General features: G+C 45.9%; 2 protein-coding genes across 6 annotated transcripts in view; one reads left to right on the forward strand and one right to left on the reverse strand.

Annotated features, from left to right (window-relative positions):
* The window catches only part of PPL (periplakin), a 56,945-nt gene extending 44,226 nt beyond the window's left edge, over window positions 1-12,719 (forward strand). The window contains exons 15-22 of the mRNA XM_006015552.3: window positions 1,877-2,055; window positions 2,140-2,278; window positions 4,730-4,923; window positions 5,710-5,860; window positions 6,342-6,425; window positions 6,786-6,902; window positions 7,571-7,663; window positions 8,377-12,719. Of these exons, the coding sequence (XP_006015614.1) occupies window positions 1,877-2,055; window positions 2,140-2,278; window positions 4,730-4,923; window positions 5,710-5,860; window positions 6,342-6,425; window positions 6,786-6,902; window positions 7,571-7,663; window positions 8,377-11,061 (3,642 nt within the window). The 3' untranslated portion in view covers window positions 11,062-12,719. The remainder of the gene's footprint in view (window positions 1-1,876; window positions 2,056-2,139; window positions 2,279-4,729; window positions 4,924-5,709; window positions 5,861-6,341; window positions 6,426-6,785; window positions 6,903-7,570; window positions 7,664-8,376) is intronic.
* A 135-nt stretch (window positions 12,720-12,854) lies between these two features.
* UBN1 (ubinuclein 1) overlaps window positions 12,855-26,827 on the reverse strand; it is a 33,768-nt gene continuing 19,795 nt past the window's right edge. For 4 of the 5 annotated variants that reach the window (XM_014520108.2, XM_014520100.2, XM_025203756.1 and 1 more), the window contains 6 exons: window positions 25,493-25,543; window positions 24,362-24,404; window positions 21,573-22,808; window positions 18,574-18,826; window positions 18,151-18,240; window positions 15,023-15,216 (listed from right to left, as the gene is read on the reverse strand). In XM_014520108.2, coding sequence (XP_014375594.1) covers window positions 15,164-15,216; window positions 18,151-18,240; window positions 18,574-18,826; window positions 21,573-22,808; window positions 24,362-24,404; window positions 25,493-25,543 — 1,726 coding nt within the window. In that variant the 3' untranslated portion in view covers window positions 15,023-15,163. Of the gene's footprint in view, window positions 15,217-18,150; window positions 18,241-18,573; window positions 18,827-21,572; window positions 22,809-24,361; window positions 24,405-25,492; window positions 25,544-26,827 lie in introns of all 5 variants that reach the window. The other variant, XM_014520097.2, reaches the window with a different exon arrangement.

Genomic DNA, 26,827 nt, shown 5'->3' on the forward strand with positions numbered 1-26,827 from the left:
TTGAAGCTTCACTCTGGGCTTGTGATGAAGTCTGCCCCCTCCCATGCCTTCACCAACTATTTGGGCAGGAATAATCAAAGACAGCTGGATGGGATCCTACTGGCCTCGTTCCCTTGTGCTTCCAGCTATAGACACTGGTGTGGCTCAACCACACTTGCACCATGGGCCATCTAGACAAACTATGACTAACCAAAAGTATGGTCTGTGCAGAGTGAACTGCATAACAGATTAGGTCCACAACAGCTTTTGAGGGCAGAGGACTTAGGAGACAGTAAGCTAAAAAGAAAAAAAAAAAAGGGGGCGAGGGGGGAGAGGAGAAAGCATAGTGAAGTGGAAGGTATGAAGACAAAGGAAGGGAGTGTGAGATGGGGGAAGGGGAGTTGAGGTAAACAGTCTGTCGTCACAAGGCTGAGATGATCCAGTCAAATCTGTAATCCCATAGAGGGTCCCAAGGACCTAATGCAGCTACTGCTGTAGTAGCCCCACTAGCTGGGGCTTCACATGCTATTTACTGTAGCAAATGCCATGAAGGAATTCCTGGCCATGGGGAATTAACACCCAAAAACCAGCTAGAGAAGCATTTCTCAACCCATGGGTTGTGACCCAAAAGTGGGTCACAAGAATATATCAAAAGGGCTGTGAACAAACTTTAAAAATGGGTTTTCCTGCAAAAGTTAAAAACACAGGAAATCACGGCTGTTCCCTTGCAGGCTGGTAGAGCTCCAGTCTGTGAGGGGCTGCTTTGGGCCGGCCCCCGGTGCCCCACACATGAAGGGGCCTGGGGGTGGGGGGGCAGTGGGTCGGGAGTGAGGGGCACTGGGTCAGGACTGGCCACTGATATTTTCAAATGGGTCATGGTAGAAAAAAGCTTGAGAACCACTGAGGTGGAGAATGGCTGGAGGCTCTTGCATTCATTTTAATGTTAACTTATTCATCTGTGACCTGGCTGCCTATGCTCAGTGATGTGTTTACCTTGATAAAAGTCACCTGTGTCCCCACGTATTGGGAAATAAATGAAAAGGCAGGAACTGCTCCCCGCATAAAGCTTAGCCCCAGCTTCCCAAAGCAAGGTTATTTGTGAGTGTTTGGAGCATGAACGCCGCATGCCCCTGGAGGCTGGGGGAGCATGGCAAGCTCCGGCAGGCAGTGGTGGTGGTCAGTGGCAGAGGCGTGGTGGTGGTAAGCAGGGAGCTCCCGCAGGCAGCTACAGAGCTCGGAGGCAGGGGGGTGGGGAAAGGGGTGGCAAGCGCCAACCAGTGGTCAGCAACCACCCACAGGTGCCACCAGCAGTGTCAGCGGCGCCTTCTCATAGGGGGTGCACCGCCACGCTCAGGAGATGCACATGCACCCACGTTCACCCCCTGCATGTTGCCAATGGTTTGGAGTACTGCTTTTTACTGGGAACAGAGACCCTAGCCATCGTCTTGGCAGAAAATTCCATCCCCTCCATGGTGTCAAAATGCCAATAGCCAGCAAGTTGTTGTGGTCAGAACCACAAGTGGATAGTCCATAAGCAACTCAGGCTTACATTGGAGTCAGGAGAGAAGAGTAGTATGCTGGATGTGTAGCAAGTAAAGAGGATATCTTTTTGGAGAGCGAATTCAGGTCAAACAACTTCATCATATTGTATCATTATAGCAAAAAGCAATGCCTCTGTTACAACATAATCCAGTTTGTCCCTGAATGCCCCTCCTCCCCCAGAAGGATGTTACCAGTACCTTGTCCCAATGCATGGTGGTCTATGTGACAGTGATGTCTCCTCACCCATTTGGACCACAGGACATACTCTCACTCAAACATACCTTCCGGCTCAAGGAAGCCAAGAATTGCTGGCTTGTTCAGTCCTGTGGTTGCAAGTGTCTCCTTCTCATTGCAGAATATCACTAACGAAGTCCGCCAAATTGAGCCTGAGAAAACAAGGAAGATCCAGGAGTGTGAGACTTTTATTGAATCAGTTCCTAGCACTGGCAGTGCCACTTTGGTGAGGAACAAGGTCGAGGAAATTAACAACAAGTATGACCGTGTGGTCCAGCTGCTAAGCGCTGCCCAGAAAAAGTAGGCCGTGGTTTGGAACACATAACTTAACCCTCTCAAGAGGCTGGGAGTATGGGTATCTTGTAACATTCTCCTTCTTTACAGGGTTGATGTAGCCAATTGCCTCGAGAAGAGCCTCCAGCAAGGCAGAGACCTGCTGTCTGCCTATGAAAATAAACTGGTTATAGATGACACTGTACCAGAGGATGCAAGGGCCCTAGATTGGAAGACAGAAGAACTATTAGTAAGTGTTCTTTTGGGTGATTGGGCCACTTGTCTTACCTGGCAATGTGCTTGATATGAATGCATATGCACACAGAAACACACAAATGCAGGGACCAGCCCAAAAACAGTAGGTTGAGAGAGGGCCTAACAAAGCTGAAGCAGAGCAGTAGACTTTTTGTGTACTGTAGAGTTTCTGCCATCACAAAACAGCAGACAACTTTAACAGGTGGTGGTCCTGTTCAGGGATCCCCAGCACAAAGCACCCAGCATCTCCCTGTCATCTTGGTAAGCTCTTAATTTGGCAAGCCAAAAACCTAATGTTGGCTGAGAACATGTCATTTGACTCAAGGACTAAAACTGAACTCAGGATGACACAATAGCTTGGGGAGAACACACCTGTGCAGTGAAGGATAGGGATGGATCCCTTCTGTGGCATCAAATGACACTGTGGTGCCCTCTTCTGTGGTGCTTGACTCCCATTTCCTCTGGTCTCCCAGGGCCTTCCCTCCTACTCGCCTGCCATGCCTTCTTGTTGTTGGTTTGTTTGTTTATTGTTTTTTTAAAAAGAAGACTGGGAAGCTGCCCGGGGCCCAGAGGGAATCCAATCCATGGCCAGGCTGCTCTCTGTGCCGTCTGCCATGGCTTTCTGGCTCTATTGGTGCCTTTGGACACCAGGTGCTGTAAGAGCTGTGTTCGTGGCCTCTAATCACACCTACAGCCATGCTAATGCCTAGCAGAAGTTAGCAGTTATAACCTCAGCAGGCAGCTTGCCCCAATGCAGTGTTTGGCCCTCAGGCCTCAAAGCCTTTGTTTGGGCTTTAGTCCCCTTTCTCTAGCTAAGTCCCCTAGTCTAAGGCCCACTGTCCTGGACCTCAGCTCCTAGGCTCAGTTCTGTCCCTTGGTCTCTCCCTTCTTGTGCTTCAGGTCTCCTGCTATTGCCCTTCTCGGGCCCCAGTCCTGGCCCTCTCCACCTCAGGCTGCCTTTATATATCATCTTGCTTGGCTCAGGCTTTAACTATCTTAGCTTCTGCCTGCCTGTCCTGTGCCTAGCCCTGGCAGGGCTCCAAGCCTCCAGTGCCCTTAGGTACTCCTGTGGCACTCACCCTGCCCTGATAGGATCAATAGCATGTCTCTCTGGCACCCTGTGGCCTCCTTGTCATCCCTTACAGCCACCACACCTGGTCCACCAGTATAAACTAGAGCATAAAGCAGTCACTTAAACAAAACATCATGGCTCTGGGTAAAGAAGTTAAAAAAAACCCCAAACCTTTAACAAGGTCGCTTTAACAAAAACCTCCCCCACTCTGGGTAAACACACTTTGGAGCAGCCCTCATCCCCCAGGTTCCCACCTGCCATTAGAGTGCTCCAGTGTCTGCAAGGGGTTCTTGGGCAGCTGCTCTCCCCAGAGAGCTCCAAGAGCTCAGCTCCCTGCAGGGCACTCTCTCTGCCTCCAAGGCATTTGGCTTCTCTACCTGGGATGCTCCCTGTCTGAGTCAGCGACTCACTTGCCCACACAGGTGTTCATCTTGAGGGCTAATGGACAGCTCAATCATCCCTGCTGCAGTTTAGGTCTGCTGCATACAGCCCTGGTCTCAGCTGCTTATCTGCCGACATCCCAGGCTGGCCAGCCACATTCTCCCCCTTTTTAGCAACAGAAGCATCTGGCTCCCTGTTGCATCCTCCCATCAGAACTGGCATTGCTCTTGTCAAGCTCAATAGAAAGCCTGAGGACTGAATAGCCCAGAGCCTGACATTCTCTTTTAGAGGTGGTCTCTTTAGAGCTCAGGGTCTTATGCTGAGACTTCTGCAGTGGCCTTTGGAGCTAGTGCACCAACAGAGACATGATTCATCTCCAAATACTGTAAGCTGGAAAAATTAAAAAGATAAGAAGGGAATAACCAGAAAGAGGGCACTTTCCTTCCCCTCCCTCCGAACAGACCAACCAGATGGCTACTTATTTAAAACTTAGCCTTTAACATTGCATTTCTTCAGTCGGTGATCCAACAGCACCTACAGCATTCACATGTACTTGGCCATTATGTAACATCACCCTCAACGTTGCCACCAGGTACTGTTGGCATGGAAGGCCACCACCAGGCAAAACATGAAAAGTGTGGGAGATTACTTTGCATGCCACAGGGAGAGTGTTTTTCTTTTTTGCTTTGTTTCTATAGTCCAAACAGCTGGGCAGCCAGTTGGCACTTAGATCAAACTCTTCCCGTTAATCAGATTTCTTCCCAACTGGTTTGGCTAGGTGACCTTTAGTGAAATTAATGTTTACCATCCCTCACCTTTCATAAGGCAGAATTGAGGAGCAGTTGCATTGAGTCATAAAGAATACTGGGGTGGAAGGGCTAGAGGGGAAAGCTGTTGTGATGAGGAATACAATTAAAGCTGAAGCAGTAGCCAAGGCCCATCAAAGAAGTCCTTGGTAAAAGCCTGGCATTTCTATATGAATTCTCTTCCCAGGCCATGGGCTCTGAGCTACAGTCCAAAAGGTCCTTGCTCAATGAGGCAGAGCAGAACTTACAAAAAGCAAAGACATGTTCCAGCACCCTCGCCAGCAGGTTCCAGGAGCATTGCCCTGACATTGAACGACAGGAAGCAGAGATCTACAAACTCAACCAGCGCTTCAGCAACCTCAGCAAGCAAATTGACCACAGGTGAAGCTCCAAGAGGGCTGACTGGGAGAAGGGCAGCCACAGCAGTGTTAGAGATGCACAGCAAGTCCCTTATTCCCTACTGCACAGGTTTTTACCATGAGAATGTGAACAAAACCAAACCTGGAGGAAATTCAGTACCACTCATGTTAGACTCAGGAGTGGGCTTTTACAAGAACTGCAGTTTCTGCTGCAAGAGCACACAGATCTTTGTCTCTTCCATTACACTCCCGCTGCCCAATTCCCTCCTCCTCTCCCCCATCCCCACTATTTGCCCATTTCTGGATGATACAGCATCCAGACGGGCCCCACCTCATTATGTGTTGTGGCTTAATTGTTCGTACACTGTATTGTGCATGTCTTTGAATATAACTTTGCTTTTCCTCAAGGGAAAAGCTTTGAGCTGGCACAGTGTGTAGGGCTGTGCCTATCAACAGCTATATTGCACTCTCACCTCAGTTCTACCCTACCTCCAGGGCTAGTTATAGGATAGCTTGATAGGCTTCCCCAGCAGACTGGGAACACAGAGTTACTGCATCAAATGTTTTGTTAGTCACCCACAGAGTGAACCAGTATCTGAAACTGGAGAAAGAAGAATAAAACACCCTCTGTTGTAAGGTGGACTGGAGAAAAGTGTGCTTCATTACTGCAACGACTGCAGAAAAGGATGGCCTCTTGGGGAAGAACTCAGGCCCAATTGGTGGGGGAAGAGGGAAAGGACTGAAATTACCTAAGACATTTTCAGGAACAAATAGGTTTGAGAGTATAAAAACTCCTTTCCCTTTGCAGATCTCAGATGCTGCAAAAGGCGAAAACGTCCTATTCTGACTACCGTGCAGGCTATGACGACATCACCCAGTTCCTTTCCAGCATTTCTAACTATGAGCCACAGGAGACAGACAACATCCAGCAAGTGGAAACTAAACTGAAGAACCAAATGGTAACTCCTCACTGTGCTATAAGAGCCTCTCATTTCACCTGCAGTCACCAAAACTAGTCCCTGTGGAGGTGCCAAACATCACCAATGGGGCTGATGGCACAGCAGAATTAATATGGCCTGGATTTGATAAATAAATGTTACTCAGCTATGTGGGAACAGAGGAGCATGGCCAGGGCCCTATCTGGACTCCAGCATTGTATTTAAAACAGAGTTGAGTGCTCTTGCACTCTACTCCTCAAGGGAAAGTCAGGGAGAAAAGACCATCCCCCAAGCCAGAAAGCAGGTGAGAAATGCATCCACTCAAGTCATGTAAAGGGAACTGGAGAAACAAAAGAATCCAGACTGGTCCAGACTATTATTTTCTACACAGAAAATAATAGAAAGGGGGGGAGGGCAGGGGGTTGCAGATGTGAGGCTCCCTTTATTTACAAGAGAAGACAACTTCTCTCTTTTATTTTTAAGTTTGTCTGTGTTTTTCCAGATGCTGCTGAATGACATTGCAGGCAAGGAGGAGGTGGTACAGAAAGTCTCTGCCAATGCCCATCATTACCAGCAAGCTGTGAAGGTAAGAAGCATGATTCCAGGACTGTGGGAATTTTCAGCCTGATAGCAACAGCAGCTGAAAGAAAACTACAGTGGTCCAATGCCCAAGTAAAAGAACAATGGAAAAAAGGACAACTTAGGTCCAGCCCCTGCCCAGTGGTCTTTGGCTGGTCATTTAATGTGCCTATTTTTAGAACACTTAGTGGAACTCTTACTGGGACAAAGGTCTTGCTATGTAGCGGTCCTATCATCTTTCATTGTCTACTTAAGGAAGACAGAAGGGTAGCACAAGAAAAAACTTCAGGTCCAGGTAGAAGTGGAGGGACATTACCTCTCCAGGGGATTATATTGTCACTTCTCTTATGCAAGTGTTCTCCCCCAGGACTATGAGATAGAAGCGGAGAAGTTACGATCCATTCTTGACCTGGAAAATGGACGGAACGGTTACATGAGCAAGAGACCCAGACTCCAGTCCCCAGCTGCTAAAGTGAAAGAGGAGGTAAGTCAGAAGTGGCTTCTGGAGAGGCTAATGCAGGGTTGCTACTTTGAGGTGCAGTCCATCATGTGGGCAAGGATTTTAATGTTGCTGACATCCACCACACAATGGGGGCAGAAATTCTTCAGCACCGGTCAACTTCCACCTGAGGCATCTTGAGATGAGTTGGTAAGAGAGCTCTCATGCTAGTACTTCCTACCAAATAAGCCTTAACACCAACAAGACTCTTAAGCAGAGGAGGATTTATAGGCAAAAAAAGCACTTTGTGAAACTACAACCATCACAAAGGCCATGCAGTTTTTATGACAAGCTACTTTGTGGACATACAACCTCTCCTTTGGCTCTCAGCTCATCCTTCATAATCTATTGCACCAGGTGAGCAGAAGTTGTCCACATGTCAGAACTGCATTCTTCATTTGTTATCACTCCTTCTATAAGCAAAGTAGAAGTGTGGAGGCTGCAGGGAAAGAAGCTATTTATCAGTGTGCATGGAGCTACTAGACAAATCTCCCCAAAGCTGTGAGATCACAGCAGCAGGAAAGTTTTGAAAGAAATATATTCAGGGTGAACATGTAAGCTCCCCTCTTCTGCACAAGTCCCTGTGTCTTGATTCATGAAATCCTGATTGATTGTTCTGCCTGTGCTCTTTTCTGAATGCATTTGTCTCCTAGGAAGCAGTTCTGGCTGCTAAATTCACTGAAGTTAATGCTGTCAATAAGCAAAGGCTGCAGAACCTGGAATTTGCTCAGAATCTCCTGAGACAGGTAAGGTATAAATTGCAGGAATGGATTTAGTCAGATGAAAGGCAAGGTTTGGCCTTTCAGCACATGCTTGCCCTGCAGCTTACAACTTTGTACAAAAGGAGGGGGGGGGGAAAAAAAAAAAAAAAAAAAAAAATCAAGCTTTCCGTGTCATCGCAATGGATTTAGGAATTTATATATACAGTACTTGAAGTGACTTGATGGAACTTCACTATGCCGAACCAATCATGTTATAACAGAATAATTAATGCAAACGTATGATACACTGAACTGGAAATAGATCTAGCTAATGTGTTATACCATGGGAAGAATTACTTAGCAGGAACTCAGTTTGAACCCATCTATCAAGATAAATCTAGTCCACCCAGCGACCTCATCACATTATTTGATGCGACAGCCGAGTGGCTCTAAACTTTTTCCCTTGCCAGGGCAACACCAGATTTCCCTTTCTGTACAGTCACACCCCTCTATCATGTAGCAATATTGGAAGGTTAGGGTGGTAGTGAGCCCTGCTTGAAAATCCATTGACTAGTTATCTAGAAGCATACTTGCCAATATGCAACATTCTACAGTGTACAATGGATTTCTCCCAACCCCCTTAATTCATTTTTGATATTTTCCTGTAGTTCTACCATCATGACAATGAAATTGGCACCAAATTAGTAATTGCTAACAACCATGTCTTTATCATCCGCTTTTTCCCCCTCTATTAACAGCAACCAGAGGTGCAACTGATGCAGGAGTCTGTCCAGACCAGCAAGTCGGAGAGGCCGCTTCAGGAAATCTGGAAGCTAAAGAAAGAACTTGAGGATGAGACTCAGCGTCGGCAGGAGCTGGAATTGGAGATCAAAACCATCCAGAATAACATTGTCCACCTGCAGAACCAGAAACCCCAAGAAACCGTGGTTAAGAAAGAACTGCTGAAGAAAGTGCCAGACCCTCAGCTGGATGAGAACTTACACAAAATGCAGCAGAGCCTGGCAGAAGAACAGCGCAAGAACCAGGTGCTACAGGATGAGCTGGAGACCCTGAAACTGAAGCTGCGAGCCTTAGAGTATGAGAGGAGGGAAGGAGGTAGAGAGTATGTGGTAAAGGAGGTGCTGCGTATTGAGCAGGACAAAGCACAAGCAGATGAAATCCTAAAGCTTAAAGAAGAGCTGGAGGAGCTTAGGAGGCAGGAGGGAACCAGAGAGAGTGAGGTCACCCTCTTGCGCCAACAGATCTTTGTGTTGTCCAATGAGAAGAACACAGAGCAGGAGAAGGTGACTGAGAAGGAGGTGCTGAAGCTGCAGAATGACCCCCAGCTGGAGGCAGAATTCCAGATGCTGCAGGAGAACAAGCAGAAGGAGAGCACCCTTAGGCAGAAGCAAGAGGAGGAACTCAGCTTCCTGCAGGACAAGCTAAAGCGGCTGGAGAAGGAGCGAGCCATCGTTGAGGGCCAGATCACAGTGAAGGAGGTGCTGAAGGTGGAGAAAGACCTCGCCATGGAGAGGGAGGTGAACGAGCTGCGGCGCCAGTACGAAGATGAAAAGTCCAAGAACCGCTCCAATGAGAGGGAAAAGGCTGAGCTGCTCAGGAAGATCCAGGTCCTGGAGGAAGAAAATGCTAAGGTGGTCATCCAAGAGAAGGTGCGTGAAATTGTGCGCCCCGATCCCAAAGCTGAAAATGAAGTGGCCAACCTTCGCTTGGAGTTGGTGGAGCAGGAGAGGAAGTGCCGAGGCGGGGAGGAGCAGTTGAAGAGCTGCCAGACTGAGCTAGCGACTCTCAGAAACAGAGGGCCCCAGGTGGAGGTGAAAGAAGTTATCAAGGAGGTCATTAAGTACAAGAATGATCCAGAGACTGAGAGGGAGCTGCAAAGACTCTGTGAGGAGATTATGGACAGGACCGGTGCAATTGAAAGAGCTGATTTGGAAATCTATCAGCTGAAGCAAGAGATTCAAGTCTTGAAAGACACCAAGCCTCAGGTGCAGCTGAAGGAAGTGGTTCAAGAAATTCTCCAATATCGTGAAGACCCCAAGACCAGGGAGGAGGTGGAGTTCCTGAGAGCTCAGCTAGCAGATGAGCAGAAAAAGCATATTGATCTGGAGAGGGAGCAGCTGCTTCAAGAGGAGAAGATCAGGCAGAAGGAGGAAGAGCTGTCACATGTGAGAGAGAAAGTGGTCCAGCAGGAGGTGGTGAAGTATGAGCAAGACCCCAGCTTGCAAGCAGAGGTTAATTCCTTCTCTCAGAGCATCGAGAACGAGCTGATGCAGATCGACTGCCTGCGGGAAGAGATGCGTAAGCTGCAGCGGAGGAGATCTGAGCTGGAGTGCCAGCTGGAGGAACTTGAGAGAGAGAGGCAGGCCCGCAGAGAAGCTGAACTCGAGGTGCAAAGGCTGAAGATCAGGCTGAATGAGCTGGAGGAACAGGAAAGGGAGACTACAGAGAGAGTGACTGTGAAGCAGAAAGTAATCCTTCAGCAAGACCCACAGCAGGAGAAGGAACACTCCCTCCTCAAGCTGGAGTTAGAGGAGGAGAAGCACCGAAGACAAGTCCTGCAAGCAGAGTTGGAAGCCCTAAGCAAGAAGCTCCTCACACTGGAGAGGATGGAGGTCAAAGAGAAAGTGGTCTTTTCAGAGAGCGTTCAAGTGGACAGAGGGGACACTGAGTACGAGATTCAAAAGCTGAAGAGCAACCTGGAGGAGGAAAGCCGGCGTAAGAGGGAGCTGGATGCAGATATGAATCGGCTTGAGGCCCGGCTGTCTGAGGTGGAATTCAGCAACTCCAAGTCCTCGAAGGAACTAGACTTCTTGAGGGAGGAAAACCACAAGCTCCACCTAGAAAAGCAGAATCTGTTGATGGAAACCAAGAGGCTGCAGTCAGAGATTGAACTCACAGCAACGGAAGCTCGGGACTTAAGGAGCATGACCCAGGTGGACAGTGGAGTGAATCTGGACTCCAGATTCCAGACCTTAGAGAGAGAACTGGAAGATCTGAAGAAGCTGTCCAAAGAAAAAGACACAGAAATTGAGCAGCTTCAGAATCACCTCAAGACAGTAGCCATCAAGAGAGAGCAAAGAGAGAACCACCTGCGACGTTCTATTGTGGTCATTGACCCTGACACAGGCAAAGAGATGTCTCCAGAGGAAGCTCACAAACTTGGCCTCATTGAATGGAGCTTGTTTGTCAAGCTGAAGAGCCAGGAATGCGACTGGGAAGAGATCACCATCAAGGGGCCCAATGGAGAATCCTCTGTGATCCTCGACAGGAAGTCTGGCAAAGAATTCTCAATTGAGGATGCCTTAAAGAGTGGAAGGCTAACCATGGCTCAGTATGATAGTTACCTCAACAAACAGATATCCATCCAGGAGCTGGCAGTCTTGGTGTCTGGAAGTAATTACAAAATGTTCCCTCCATTCTAATTAGAAACTTTTATTCAAGCAGCTTAGTGAGAGCTGCACAACTTATTACAACCCTAGACTGCTGCAAGTCATTGCCTCCCTTGCGTCTTCCAAATTACTAGAGCTTTCTTTTGCATAGTCCATCAGGAGGGTGCTATGAAGCCATACTGTTTGCTGTATTTGTTGCAGAAAAGCCCTGCCAAGTCAGGGCAGAAAAAGCATTTGTCAAAGTTATGCTTAACTATTCTTCCCCACCACTACCTGGGCACATACTCCCACAGAAAATGGGTAAAGTCAGATCAGCATCTCACGTTCAGTGTCCAATTGAAAATAGGTTGTGTCTGTTGGTATAATTCTGTGTATGAAATCTGTACTTCTCCTCAGAGGATAAGCATATGCAAGGAGCTGTAGAAGAAAGGGACTAAAGGTCAAGAGTCAAGGAATGCCAGCAGAACATGTTAAGCAAAAATGTGCATTTGAAAATCTAAAGCCAGACACTTGCATTACATACATTTGACTAAACAATGGTATCTTCACCTGAGAAAAGCAGTTGAAAGCTCAAAACTGAAATTTGCATCTTAATTGCGTAGTCATTATGTTAACATCTAAATGGCTGCTTCTATTAAAACTTTGTTCACCTGAGTGCCTATAATGAGGAATGGGGGACAACCCCAGCAGTTTGATGCAGTAAACCCTAGATTGAAGGAGGTATTCATAGAGATCACCCAGAATCTTGTAAAGAGATATCAATGTTACAATAAGAAAAATTAGTAGAAAAGCATGCTACAGTAACCAAATGCAGAGGTGCTTTCTAGAGACAGTTGTGCTTCCTTCATGGTTAAAAGCCATTCATGCAGGTATTTTAGTGACTACAGTTACATTCATTTATATGTATCATTTATTTGTATAAGGGAATGGGAAATATAGGGAAATTCTATTTATAGCACAAAATAAAGATGTGGTGGTTTAAGCCAAGGGTTTACTTTTGCTTTTTTAAAATTGATAGTCTGTTTCTATATTGCTCTAAAAAAGGGAGGGGCTGTACCCAACACATATGTTTTCTAAATATAAAACAGGAATATTTAAGTGTGGTACCTCTATCATTCAAAATGTTAGTTGAGTCTACTTGCAAGGAAGGCCTCCAGCTGATCCACACGTTGTCCTCACAGGCGAGTTCCAGGTAGGTTTGGTGTTTGGGTTAGTTTAGGAACTTCTGCCTTAATGCAGAGCAGCAGTATGAAAAAGGCCCCATGAAGACACTTAGATCTCACACTGATTTTGAAAGGAATTTCCCAATCCACAGTGCTCAGTTTACCTATACAAGAGTTTTTCCCCCATCTGTCAGGGCTACAGTCCCAGTTTGGGATCTGGAAGACAAGCTGGGCTCTTTCTACATCATGTATTAAAAGATTCTACAGACCCAGTTCTGCACTTACCAACACCCACATGGAAGTGTCCAAGTGTACAGAGCATCATCTGTGCAGTCCCACTGCCTTCTATAAGCTGATACAGATGTAACATTCTGGAACCTGGCAAGCCATTTTATTCATCTCTCTATAGCTATGTTGACCCCTCCAGGCTAACAGCTTACTTCACTGTCCATAACTCTCGATGCATGTAGGATTCTCTCAATTTAAGGTGGTGCCATTCTACTAAAATTACATGTAGGTGCAAACCAGATTTTGAAAAGACTTAACAATTAAAAGGGCACCAACCAAAATAGAAGCAATTATGTTACCAGGGACTGGTATATGCAGAAAAAGTGATCTAGCTTAAAAACATACACATGATAATGAAGGAGACTGAAACAAATGTTTTGGAAACTTTGAAACAATTTATTCAGTTGCTCTGTACAAGATTAAGTTTTCACACCACCCCCATCATTGTCATCTAGACAGCCCCAACACACACAAAAAATAATAAAAATAAATTGCAGCTCTTACACCCAAAAGAAACTGCCATACTCAATAAGTGCCATCAGGAGGAGGCTCACCACTCTGCGAGAAAGAAAACAGCTAAACGTGCCTAGCCAAGGCAGATATCCCAGTCACTCTGCTCCCCATCAGGTGTGATCTCTCTCCACAGTCCTGCCTTGCCACGGCTGTTTAAATTCATTCACTCGTTCATTATAGCGTGTAAAGAAAAAAAGAAAAATATCCCACAGAATTTCCACCGAATAAACATTTCCCTGAGGCAAGAGGCTTCACTAAATTCCTAAAATGAGGGCATTCAGCTCCAGCAGGGACACGGGAAGGTGCCTCCCAGCAGAAGCATTCAAGTGAAAGCAAAAAGAGGGAGTGGAACCAGTACCTCGGGTAGCTCATTAAGGGCCTGAGGCTTGCCAGGCATTGAACACACTTTCAGCTGCCACTCAAGAGGAGGTCCTGAATGGGAACCATGCGACATCCATTGCTCAGAGTCCATCAATAACTGCTGTGCTTTACCTTAACACAAATTCTGTCTTTGGCTCTTTTGCTACAACCTAGATTTTTTTTTATTTTTTGTAAACAAATTTGAAATTTGAGCTGCATTTTCTTTTAAAAATATAAACAATGAAGTGATCTGGAGAAGTCATTTATCAGTCTGAATTAAAGAGATGCATCTTGGGTCTTATTAAAAAAAGAGAAAACTTGGTTGAATGTTTGCTGGTTATATACTCTCAGTCAGCCTCCCTTCCAAAGCACCGGAGGAAGTCTGCAAGCGTTTAGTTTTAATACCATGGGTTTTTTTAACATATAAGTACTACTCTTTCTGAAGCTCAGATAACCAGACCATATGGAGGTGGCCTGTAAAAAGGGAGATCACAACACTGCAACTACAATTCAATGGGGCTTACCATCTGAGAAACACAGACTGCCCTCAGTCTATGCTACATCCAAAGGGGATGCGCAAAGAGAGTGAGGTTAGCATACAGGTCTAAAGCTAGAACACCACACTCCCATGCTAGCCAGTTCCTCATTTCTGCAGCTCTGACAAGTCAAATGATTTTAGTGCAGAAGTCATCAAGGAGAGCAATATCCACCAGAATTCATTTGATTATCAGCATCCTTAGTTCATTTAGATCACTCCCTCTGCCCACCAAAAAGATCATTACTGAAGACCCTAGTAAAGAATGGCTTTAGGGGAGGGTCTGGAACCCACTTGCACAAACTCAGATCAGGTAAGAACTGGTGCTCTTGCTGGATTTGGTACTGGACTTGCAGTAACCAAGTCACCATTTAAGTCTGGACAGTGCAGCTTTTGATGTGCAACCATAAAAAGCTCTATTAAATAAAACGGAATACATCTTAAATACAGAATGATTAAAAAAGGGTTGAGGAGCGCGCAAAAAAGGGCTGAAATGTGTGTAGTTAGTCCATTCTTGCTCCACCATAAAAGGCACTGGAATTATGTCTTCCTATACACATGACATGCTGAGAAGTGTCCCATCCAATCCAATGCATTCGATGGTAATGAGGATAAAACTGAGCCAAAAGAAAAGCATCCCTTTGAAGGAAACAAAAATAAAAGATGTAGAATCATTTCAATGCTCATGAGTGCATCCAAAAAGTCTCTAAAGAGTCCTCATTCTCTTCCAGAGGGGAACATCAGGCAATTTGTTATATTTACCGTAGAGGAAGTGCTAGGTTCTCCTATTAGCTTTAGCATAGCTTCATAGTAGAACTGAAAAATTGGAGTCAATGTCTTCAGAAAGCACGGGAAGTGCTACAGTTATCTAAGTAAATTCAAAGCAAGAAGAAGCACCTTTCACATACTCCACTGGGATATCAAGGAGGTAATTGAACTTGGAGGTACTCTGCACTGGTGCGCCGATGGTGCTCAGCTTGTTGAAAGATGCGCCATCCTTGTTCCTCTGCAAGTTCTGGTGCCTGTCAGTGCCAGTGTAGTGTGAGGGGCAGCAGCAGTGGAATGGTGCCACAGGCATTTCTCTCAAGACAACCTATGCTAGGGTCCACCTTGCAAATCCCCTGGAGGCAAGTGCTGAGAAGCTCTTTCTTTCCTCAGTTCAGGTCCTCCCATTGCCATGAGGAACAGAGAAAGTGATGGAGTCAGCACCCAGTGTTCCTGGCCTGCTCCTCGTGGGTTTGTCCTGTGCTGGTGCAAGCTCGTTCCCTTCCAAGTGTCACAACTTCCGCTGTGGTGCATTGGACCCTTTGCCATGAAGCTGAGATGCATCTAAAAGAACAAAATGAGAGGGGTTTCAATGTCAACCTCAGGTCTCAACTGCCCGATGTTGTCTCACCCTGCACACGAAAAAGCTGTTCTGCACCTCAACCCCCAAGAATTTGAGCTAGGAACTACTGAGCAAAACAAACTAGCAAGGGCCCTTATCCATAGTTAACAAATGCAAGATGTTATCAATCACCCAGACACAATCTGGAAACATGGCACAGTTTGAGAGAGGCTGCAGATAAATTCAGATGGACTTTTCATTACTGGCAGTTGGTTGTAATGACTGCTTTGGATGCTCCACACAAAGGAAACCAAGAACAACTCGGGTGCATTATTCCAAGTTTAAACACCCAAGTATGGGAAGGAAACAGCAGGAGGGAGCAAAACAAGAAATAAGGGCAAGAATAGTGAACAATGACAAAGAAAGTTAAAGACGCAAAAGTTTCCAGGAAGAACTGAACTACTGTCATGCTATAGGAGGGAATTGGTGCATTTGAAATAGGTATAGACAGGCAGTCAGGGCCCTGGGCCTGGGCGAATAACAGTTTGTTCTCTGCTGGCCACTCTCAGGCTCAAAAGGTGTAGCCCATTCTAGAGATGACTCATGACATAGATAAGGTTAGAACCACCATGAGGAGATAATGCGTATGCACCTTCACAAGCAAACATGCTGGCAACAGGGCAACCGCTACATGCCACCTGTTCAGCTGCTTCTTGATAGCTTCAAACAGAAGCATGTCACACTTTCCAGAACTACCAGACATCTCATCACATGGTAGGCTATACAGCTTTCACATGTTCATAGCTCTTTACACTGAAACACACTCCCAGGAAGCATTTCCTCCCCTTCCAATAGGCAGGAGATTTCTGGTTAAACTGTCATTCCTCTACATAAATTAATAGTTTTAAGCTAGAAGGAACCATTCTGACAGACTAATCCCTGGAATTCACCCACAGAGAACTCCATCTAGCTTGTAACTTCTAGTTGAGCTGGAACACAACTTTATTGGAAGATGACAAGTGACAATGGCTCCACCACATCCTGAGGCAAGTTCCAATGGCTAATTCCCTTACTTTTTTTTTTTTTTTTTAAAAAGCACCTTCTTTCTAGTTTTTTGTCCAGCTTCAGTTCTTGGCCACCGGATCTCATGTTGTATTTTCACCTAAATTAAGGAGCCTTCTTCCACTATCAAGATGGTGTTTGTAGATTACATTCAAGTTGCTTCTTTTTGCCCATGTTAGACAGACAAGATCATGTCTTACCAGTAACACATTAGGTCCCATTTGCAGTCACTGTTTAGTTAAGAACAGCTTGTTTCTTTAGAGATGTTGTTTTACCAACACACCTGAGAGGAAATGGATTTCAGTCCTCTGCTTCTAGGTCACAGAGTTTGTACCTAATCAGTAATTTTTGGTCGCCATGTTCTCTACTCCCCAACATCTTTCACTCCATAACATACTGACTAGAAAGAAATGGTATGCTTCTGCCAGGATGCAGGAGAAAGCACAGAAGAGGATCCTTTGGAGTTTCCTATACCCCCAGTGTCTGCATTAGGGGAACACATTCCTTCACAGCAGATGCTAGAAGGCACTACTGTAATCACAAGCCTCATTAACTACAGAAGTTTGCTCACATGTGCCCATGCTGCCTCACTCACCCACAAAATCTGCTCAAGAGAACCATAGCAGCAGCACTGAATTGCATTACCTGTGTAATACAACAGACCGGACAAGAAAAGCAGGAGCAGGTGTAGGTGAGTTCTGAGTTGTACTAGCAGAGCAAGGTTTACTCAACACTTAAATCTAGGTTTCATGGACATTAAATGTATTCCCCCACCACAACACCTCATACAGAGCTGCTACGGTTACGTCTGCACACACAAGCCACAGCAGCTTTTGCTCTAGACAGTGCTTCTCAACTTTGTTAGGCTGAAGGGCCTCTTTGGGAAATGTCAGTTCTTAACTTCCGCTCATTTTTTGAATGCAGGAAACTAACAGTGCAAGTCTTCTGTTGCAAAGAGCTTAGAAAGACCACAACAGGGCACAGTAATTTTAACACTATGGATTCTCCGAGGTGATCTTGTAAATCAGGTTTGCGCACCTAGGAGCGCTAGCATTTTGTGGCACCCTGTAACACCCTTGAAACGAACTCAAGGTATGCCAGGCTGCCAGCCTACTCTGGCTGAGAATCACTGCCCTAGCAGTAACTCACTTGAGAGCCCACTGCAGAGTGCTGTAAAAGCACCCACATAATACAGTGCACACTCAGCCCCTACTCTGTTTCTAGGCTCTAGAAACAGTAGGAATATTCAGCTGTACCTCACAGACGTAGTGTGCTTTGTGCTGATTCTGAAGGAAGGCTATTAGGGTCACAACTAATGACTCACACAAATGTCGAGTCATCAGTACATGACAGTTGGCACTGCAAAGTTGGAAACTCACACTGCAAAGTTTCCAGCAGAATGTAAGCTTGCCTTGAAGGAAAGGCAGCCACCTAGTCAGATGCCCAAGTGTAAGATTTCCTCTTAGACATCTAGGCCTAACACCTTATGTAGAGAACAAACAATCATCTATACAGCCAGTGCATTCAATCCTAATCAGTATCAACAGCCTACACAAAACCACCCAAAGCTGTGAATACTCAAAATGAGGCCATTTATCTTTGCACAAAGAACAGAGCTGAGTCCCTGGATAAACTGAGAAATGCCAAACACCATGTGTGGGAAGTCATCCCAGATGGAGGTATCAAACTCAAAGGACATTCAAGATTGATCCTAACCCTAAATCACATGAGGCTGGTGAAATGGAGCATCAGCAAGGACCATACCAGTAAAGACAACACTGAAGTCAGGGGTACTTTCACCACAAAAGGAGCATGTGTTGAGACAGAGGGTGACTCACAACGCAGAAGACAAACAAGACCATCTGACAAGTTACCTGGCAAACTTTGCGGTAAATGGGTGGACAGGGCAGAGTGTGGGAGTGGTGCTGCATGGTGCGGGCTGGAGTGCAAGCCAGCCAGAAGACCTAGAGAGAAAAACAAAGAAAGGAGGGGGGAAAAAAAAAAGAACAAACACACATTGAAGACAGAAACAAGCAGAGGAGCTGCAGCAGTCAGAGCCAATAGCTTAGCCACCAGTATTAAGGCCTGCCGAGCAGTGGGGTCCCTGGGCTAGCTACAGGAACAAGCCCAGGGGCATCCAAAACCACTTACTAATGACACAAACAAATGAATTACAAGCACAAAGCAAGAACATGAGTGATGGGCTCATCTGCAATGGGCTAAACACAGCTGAGTGTTTTCGCAATTCTACTGCACAGGCAGGAGAAACACGCACAGGGGAGAAAGGAAGAACTCACTGTGGCCAAGACCGTGGTGAAACGTTCCTGGGGCAGGGCCAGTTACTATTGCATCCTTCGATACTCCTGCTTTAGGGGAGGAGTCTGAGCTGAAGGAGATGACGTGAAGAGGGAAGGAATGGATAGGAGATATAATCCCCAGTGGTGTGGAGCTCAGGGCACCTGGCAGCTTTGAATTGCTGGACTTGTAGGATGGAGACAGTACACTTAAGGAAGAAGAACTGGTTAGCAGCACAGCCCCACTAGTTCCTTTCTGAGGAGGAAAGAGAAAAGGTAAGTCAAAACAGGAAATCAATAGCACCTCATCATTACTCATATTCCGCACGAAGCAGCATAGGAGGTGGGTACAGGACTCCTGCCACACCAGAACACTTCTCATCTACAGAGCGCGCGCGAGAGAGAGAGAGAGAGAGAGAGAGAGAGAGAGAGAGAGATGTCCAGCTGCCAGGAGTCACCTCCATGATGCCAATAGCCCAGTGTCTGAACACTGTGTTTGGAAAGGTAAGAATGACCATACTAGATTAAAACCAGTCACATCTAGGCTGGAATCCCACCTCCAACAGTGAACAATGCCTCAGGGGAAGGTGTGGACAAGCATGCACTTATGTTCTTAGGAGGAAGTTCTTACTAGTTCCCAGCAGTATGTATGTAGCTGCTCTGTGTCCTATAAGCAAAGGGGCCAGCTTTCTACAGCCTTGGATTTTTATCCTGTTCCACTAACTGAAAACACCATTCAGTCAGATGGCTGACTGGCTAGACAGTACTTTATTACATAAGAGTACTTAGCAGGACTAATCAGCTTTTAGCTACAGTGGGCTATGTTATGGGGAGTATTGCAGGGGGTCCCAAAGTTGAAGGCAGACCCAATGTTACTTAATGATGCACTAAATTTGTATTTATTTTTCAGAACCCAAAGTTCTGTTCTGCCTAAACAGATTATAGAAGCAATCCCGAAGTAATGGAAGGGTGCAGTAGCTGGACACAAAATAACTGTCTATTTAGCGCTTAAAATAGTGTGGGAGATGCTTTGGCTTATTGGAATAAATCTAGTTCAATTACCTGTTCTTCAACAGTGAAGCAATCTTGATGCTGTAATACTTAGGGTGTAGTAATTTTAAAAATCAGACCAAGTTTGAGTTTGCAAATCTAAAACTTGAAAGTCTGTTCTAATGCAATTAAGGAGTGGAGTGAAGCACACAATGATATTATATAAACACTGCAAGTTGTAGACTATCTTTTTTGAAACTTTACAGATCTGCTATAGACTAAAACCCCCAAACTACCGAAAAATAAGACAGCGCTTCAGTGGGTATAACTACACACATAAGGAAAGCTTCACTGATTTCAGGTAAACTATTTACAAACTTATGTGCATCAATTTAGGCATGCGCAAAAGGTTTTGCAGCACCATGGGTTTATTTTTTTTAAAACATTTTTCTAGCTAGCATAAACTTTTGTTACTTAAAAGCCAGATTTACTTTAGTGTTAGCAGTAACAAGTTAGTCACTGCACCCCCCCCACCCCCCCACAGAGTCCAAAAATTTTAGAAACAGGAACCTAATACTGTACTGGGTGCCTGCGGGTTGTGCTTTCAAGTGATTTAGGAGCCCCAGGTCTACTTTGCCTTCAGACTACAAACCCCGGGGGAAGAAAAAAAATCAGGTGAAATTATAGCTGAATCCAGAGAAATATAGCTTTGACCTCATGCAAGTTCAATTGATGGGAAAGTGGCTGCAAATCTATCTGTGCATGTGCATATGTACATACTTAAAGGAAGAGTTCAAGCCCTGAATGTGTCTCCATCAGACAAACATGTTAACTGTGAAACATCTTACAAAAGAAGTCTAACACTTAGGAAGTAATTAAAGGAAGAAGAGCAAAATAGCTCCTTTGCCTATTTAACAACTACATAATACAATAGCAGAAAGCAGGGCAGGGGGGGCATCTTAGGGCATTTTTACATAAGGTCTGGGACCCAGTGCCAGGCACTTTAATTAGAGAGCCGTGCTAATTAAAAGCGCACACGTATCATGTGCATCAGCATCACCGCATGTCCCTGCACTAAAAAAATGGTGGCGGGGTGCTTTGAACTAAAGCTCATTGAATGCGTTTTATTTCAAAGCACTCCACTGCCATTTTTGCAGCACAGGGATGCATGAGGACGCTGATACACATGTTGCAGAAGGCTGCAGGAATATATCAATTTCTGTGCTCTAGCAGAATCAATTAATTGAGTCTGCTCCGATACACTGGATTTCCAGCGTGTTGGAGCAGGCTCTGTGCACATCTATAGGAGCCATTAGAGACCAACTGGCTCAGAGAGACAGGAGCCTTTGTAGATAACAACCTTTGTCAGAGCTGTGGATAATAATTAATGTCTTGGTCAACTGGTAGCAACTGGAAAAGTAAGTTGTTACCTAAAAATGCTCATACCCTGCTGCACAAGCTGGTCTCCAAGTTGCCACTCTGCCACCTTCAATTTGACTTTGGACTAATACAACTAACCACCTCTATAGAACAGGAAATGAAGAAGCAGGAAAATGTAAATAAAAACATCTGAATTAAATTTGGAAAGTGGATACATGTTACACACATTTGAAAACCACTTTTAAGTTTGCCTCACTAGATTTTAGCAGTTATTTGCTACTGAGGTGAACAGAACAGGTGTGGACGTTAATTTGGGCTATTATTTCAGTTGTCTGCACACTGAACTAGCCAGCACCTCAGTGTACCAAAAAATAAAAACATTCCAAACTGTGAGCCAAGTGTAATTGACACTGACTGCATTTTTTTTTTTTTAAAAAAAGCTTGGATTCTGGAGCCCTATTCAGGGGCAGAGTCACTGTCCAAGCAATCTGAACACAAAGCCTGCAGCAGAAGCAAACAGTCACTTATTTTTGGAACTTCTTTGAAAGCTTGTGTGTAGCGGCAAGTCTTAGGAACTGTTAAGAGCAATAGCAGTGTCCTCAGATGCTGGGCTAAGCCAGCAGGGTACTCACCGGCACAGAGGTAGAAGATGCAGTGCTGCTCACCACAGCTGGCTTGAGGGAGGAGGTCAATAACTTCGCCACTCCTTGAGTCCCTCCACTTGTGTCTCCATTTGGGCCACCAGGTGGTGCTACTAAAGTCAGCTTCTGGGAGACTGGAGTTTTCTTTATGGTGGAGCTTGGGGAGGAGCGGCTGGAGGTTTGCCCTGGGGAGGGTGTCTGCACACCGGAGAGCAAGCTCCCTGAGGAGGAGCTCTGGTTTGCAGGCACACCAGATGTGGAACTGCCGGAAGAAGCCCCATGCTTGGAAAGGGAGCCAGAAATGAAAGGAGCTTTGTAGGATTGGCCTGAAGAACTGGAGCTGACTGAGTGCTTCCCTGCATAGCTCATGGATGCCGGAGAGGAGCCTGGGGTCTTGTGAGAGCTGCTTGAAGCTGGGGTGCTGCCTGCTGCTGATGAAGCTGAGGAATGGAAGCTCTGAGCTTTAGTTGACGTCTTAACCTGCTGGAGGAGAGAGCGCTGGGGAAGGGGGGAGGTGGACTTGGGGCTCTGCAGCTTGACAAATGGAGCTGGGGATGTGAAGTTTTTTTGTTGCTGGCTGTTCGAGTGAAAGACCTTTACCTGGGTGGCCGGCACAGGTGTTGACGTCTGGGGCCCATGACTTGGTCGCTGCAGGCTGTGGTGCTTCTGTTTGGCCTGATGTGCATCAGGGATTTTATTGGGGGAGGTTTGGCAGGACAGTTCTTTGAAACTGGAACTCTCTGTCTTTTTGTCTTGAGTGGACTGTCCCAATGCCAGTGCCTGTTCAGCCAGGAAATTGAGGGGTGACTGGAGAGAGCCACTGGGGGACGGGGAAGGAGAAGGACTGGACTTAGCAAAGTTCCTTTTCTCCTCTGAACTGGTGAGATTTGTCATCTTCTCTGAAGGAGTTTTTGGGGTCCCAGGAAGTGTGAAATCGGGGCTTCCAGCTGCCCTGCTATTTAGCACAGCCAGCTCTTTTGAGACAGCTTCCAGCGAGGAGGTTGGGTTATGAATTAAGTCCTCATCCAGGGAGTCATCCATACTGAAGGCAGCAGGGGTGGCTGCACTGCTAGATGCCTGGGAAGCACTGAGAGCCAAGAGCTCTCGAGTCTGGGTGCTGATGCCCATGCCTGCTCCCTGGGGCTCTGAAGACAGAGAAACTGTGCCACTTGAGTGGATCAATGGAACAGATATAGGAATCTTTTTATCTGGCTTACTGGAGGAGTCCTGAAAGAACATCAGGAGAGAGACGTCAGACCCGACAAGGAACTTACTTCTCAAAGGGAAAGAAAGGCAGTTCTTACCAGGGTATCAATATCCCAAGCTGTCAAATGTCAGGGGCTAAGGCAGGTCCAGATCAGCATGCTCTCTGCAGGCTGACCTACAAGCTGTGTAGCACCACAGCTGACTGCTTAGTTCTCCAAGGACAGCCTGTTTAAGTCACAGATTCAATCCCTGCCCAGTAATGGTACTTGTGTCAACCAGGAGGATCTGCCCCTCATGTGCTCCACACAGACAAGAGAAAGCCAGAAGTGAACTTTAGCCAGGAAATATTCCCAGTTCCAACCAGCTGGGTTGGAAATACCCCAAGAGGAAACCCTTGGATCAGAGAACAAATCATTCAAAGTCCACATCTGTCACCCCTTAGGACAGGCACATCCTATAACAAGCATATGGCAGATGCAGCTAACTGCTGTCAAGTAGCTTCATGACAACTCCTGGATTTTGGTAGAGACCGGGAAGTGAAGGCTGTATTATAATGCGAGAAACAAATCTGCATGCGTGGATGTGAGGGAGATTACGTAGATATGGAAGAGAAAGCTTTGCCTGTTTTAAGCTCAACTTACCCAGTTCTCCCAAATTACAACCACTGCTAAACACTCCATTTCCTCAAAAATCAGGGAGGGGAAGACATTTAGTGCAGGGGGTGGGCAAAATATGGCCCATGGGCTTGATCCAGCCTGCCAGGCACCTTCATCTGGCCCATGGCTCCCACCAACTAATTGTATCCTGCCCAGCCCTTCTGCCCATGAAGGTGGAGTGAGGCCCCCACCTTCCCTCCCTCCCTCCCCCCCACGCACCTCCCCACCCTACCACACACATACATGCCTCCACCCCCACCCCCACACACACACACACACACAATACAAGACTAAGACTATTTTTGAGCTATTATGCAATCACCTCTACATACAGTAGGCAAACAAATCATGACAAAAATATTTTTTGTAATAGATTTAAATTTGTTATAACAGGCGTTTGACTTTTAGTGTATGATTTATTTTTTTCTGGTTCTAAGGATAACAAACCCCCCTCCCAAAAGGAGTATTTCTGGGGGCAAGGGGAGGGACTTCCGGTGGGTTTGGGGTGAGACGTCTGGTCCCAAGATGGTGACCAGGGAGGTGGGGCAGCTGTCAACGGGCAGGGCTACCCACGTGACACTCAAAAGCTTACTAAACCTCATTTAGCAGCCCTCCAGCCAAAATAATTACCTGCCCCTGATTTAGCATGCATCTTTGGATTCCATGGTAGTTTTAAGGAGAGATCACTTATGCCCATTCTCCTGTCATATCCTTTTCCAAGATTTCTATATCCCTACACAGTAGCGTCCTCATCCAAATGCTTTATTTAGAACTAGAGGAAGCCAAAACCTCAATCCCATAGAGTCACGTGGAAGTAATCTGGCCCATGGAGAGGGGGAAATCACTCTCTGGAATCCTTTCTCCACCTTATAAAGGATAAGCATTGCCCCCTTGAGGTAGGGAGATGACACCACTCACCTTCACTTTCACCTTTGGAGGAGCCATCACTTTTTTCTTTGCCCTGTTTGGAGACATACACAGAAACATGGGCTCATTCAATGTCCCTGAAGAACAACAGAATTAAAGAGCATGCTGGGGACTCTTCACAAGAGTGCATTAACTAATCTCCTGAGATTCAGAGGAAGAAAGGCAGCTTCTCTGGTTGCTAGGATTCTAAGCACATGAGGTTTCTTTTTCTAGACAGCCCCAAATTATGCTTCATGTTAGAAAGGAGGGAGGTGGGAAGAAGAAAAGTCTTTGGAGTACTGGCAAAACATACTTCTAAAACTTGCGCTGTAAGCATTCAGCCTGCACATTCTCCACCTACTGTCCCATTAGAACCAGAAGTGGGTTTGCTACAATAATCCATGCCAGAGCACAGGCATCTACAGAAAGATCCAGCAACAAAATTAGTATGACCACTCTGCCCAAGGTCACTACAGAGGCAAACAGGGAATCGAGAAGGTATCAAGGATCTAAGGACATCCTTGGATAGCAAACCTTTTGACAGTAAGTCTCATAAAAATCATTGGTCATTGGAGCAGGCACCATCCCAACCAGATCTAATTCTCATGACCAACCAGCATCCTTCCTTCTTGCCTCTGCTAACTAGTTCTTATTTAGCTAAGCAACAGGAAAGAAGAGACCAAGTCTGAGACAAACAGGGTGAGTGCCACACATACACTGATGGCATAACAGCCCAAACTCTCTCAGTGCCTCCTCTGGGTCAAGTGTACACACTCAGCAGAATGAGCAACAACTGAATACCATAGGGAAGCCCTGTGTATGGAGTTCACATCTGAGACTGCTTCAAGTGCCTGCACAATGAGTCCCATTTTAACCATATTTCAGGAAATGCAAAAGATGAACAATTAATAATGAACCTATTGTTGAGAGTGGCCCTATGCAACCCTCTCATCTTCTCAGAAGCTCTCCCACTCAGAGGAACCAAACCTTGTGCAATTCATCCAGGCCACAATCATACAAGCAAAACTAGAGGCTGCTGCCCTGAGCCTGTGTTAAAATTCATAAAAAACTTTACTCAGTACCCCCAACCAAGAGGAATCAAGCAGTAGGCTCCTAGTTTGTCAACTGCCACAAGATACTCACAGGATGGATGTTAGGTGCCCATGCACACGCCTGCTCTCCTTGAACAGTGTCCTGGAAAGGAAAAAGAAGGCAGTGAGTAGTTGCATCTAGCCTGGCCCACAAGGATGACGGAGCCAAACTGCTGGAGCCAAAGACAGCTGATGCTGAGGCATACCATTCTATTCCAGGAAGCTCTTCACTATCATCAGCTTCCCATTCAAGTCCCTCTCTTGGGTAGATCTTCTCTTGGCAGGCTCAGGGGCCAATAAGGATTACAGCTTCAGTGAGCCCTCTGCTACTAGAACCAGATAAATTAATCGGCACTGCCATATCAGCTCCAGTTCAGTTAACTGGGATCACTGCAACTGCTTCTTCAGGTGTCAGGGGAAGAAGCTTATAAATACAGTTAAGACGTATGCATTTAATGCCTTCCCCTTGCTATTCCCATACCTGATTATAAAAATCAAACCATTTTGAAAAAAAATGCCAGCTCAGAGTATGTATTCTTTTAACTGCCGTTTACCTACCAGAATAAAAATAGACTGCCTATTTTCACACAACCCTCCTTGAAGTTCTTAAAGATCAATCACTGCCTTGTCATTTACAGAGAATCAAAATGATTTGCATGTGAAATATGTACACCAATTGTTGCCATTCCCTTTCTGTCCACTTATCTGTTTGTCTGCCTTCAGACCATGAGGTCTGAGCTGAGCCTGTCCTCCACCAATTGGAAGGTGACCAAGAAAAAACATTTTCGTTCCTAGTCATTTTCTGATCAATTCCATGTCTTGGCTCTCCAGCGTTTAGTGCCAGTATTGCAACAGTACCTGGCTAATGCTTCAGGAACCATTCACTTGGTTAAGAACCAGTTTCCTCCAGAAGTTGGAACAACTATGGAAATGTTTCGATTTCAAGCCAACATAATCCTGTACACTTATTTCCCAATTGCTTTACTCAGCCTGTGTTATGTGAAAAGAGCATGACAAATGCATTTGGGCATCTCATTTACATACATAGTTGCAGCAAAGCAGCATGCAGATGTCCATGGAGAGCTGTCATTGGTTATTTGCATGTGCAGCTATAAAAACCTGGGACCCATTTCTCCCCTCTTCCCTCGATAATCTACAAAGGAGGTTGAGGAAGAGAAAATGGAACATCACCATCCAACTCACTGAAAACAAAGGATGCCAAACTCCAGCAGTGGGAACATACTGCTGTCCTTTTAAAATCACAGAGCAAGACAACAGACAGTCTCATCAAAATGGCTCCCTCCATCTCATGCTGGCATCCTCACTTCTAGACCTCAAGAGAAAGCACAGATGAGCAGTGCAGAAGATAACAAGGTCCGATTCCTGC

Source organism: Alligator sinensis, unplaced genomic scaffold, assembly GCF_000455745.1.
Source record: "Alligator sinensis unplaced genomic scaffold, ASM45574v1 scaffold404_1, whole genome shotgun sequence".
In the NCBI taxonomy this organism is placed as follows: Eukaryota; Metazoa; Chordata; order Crocodylia; family Alligatoridae; genus Alligator; species Alligator sinensis.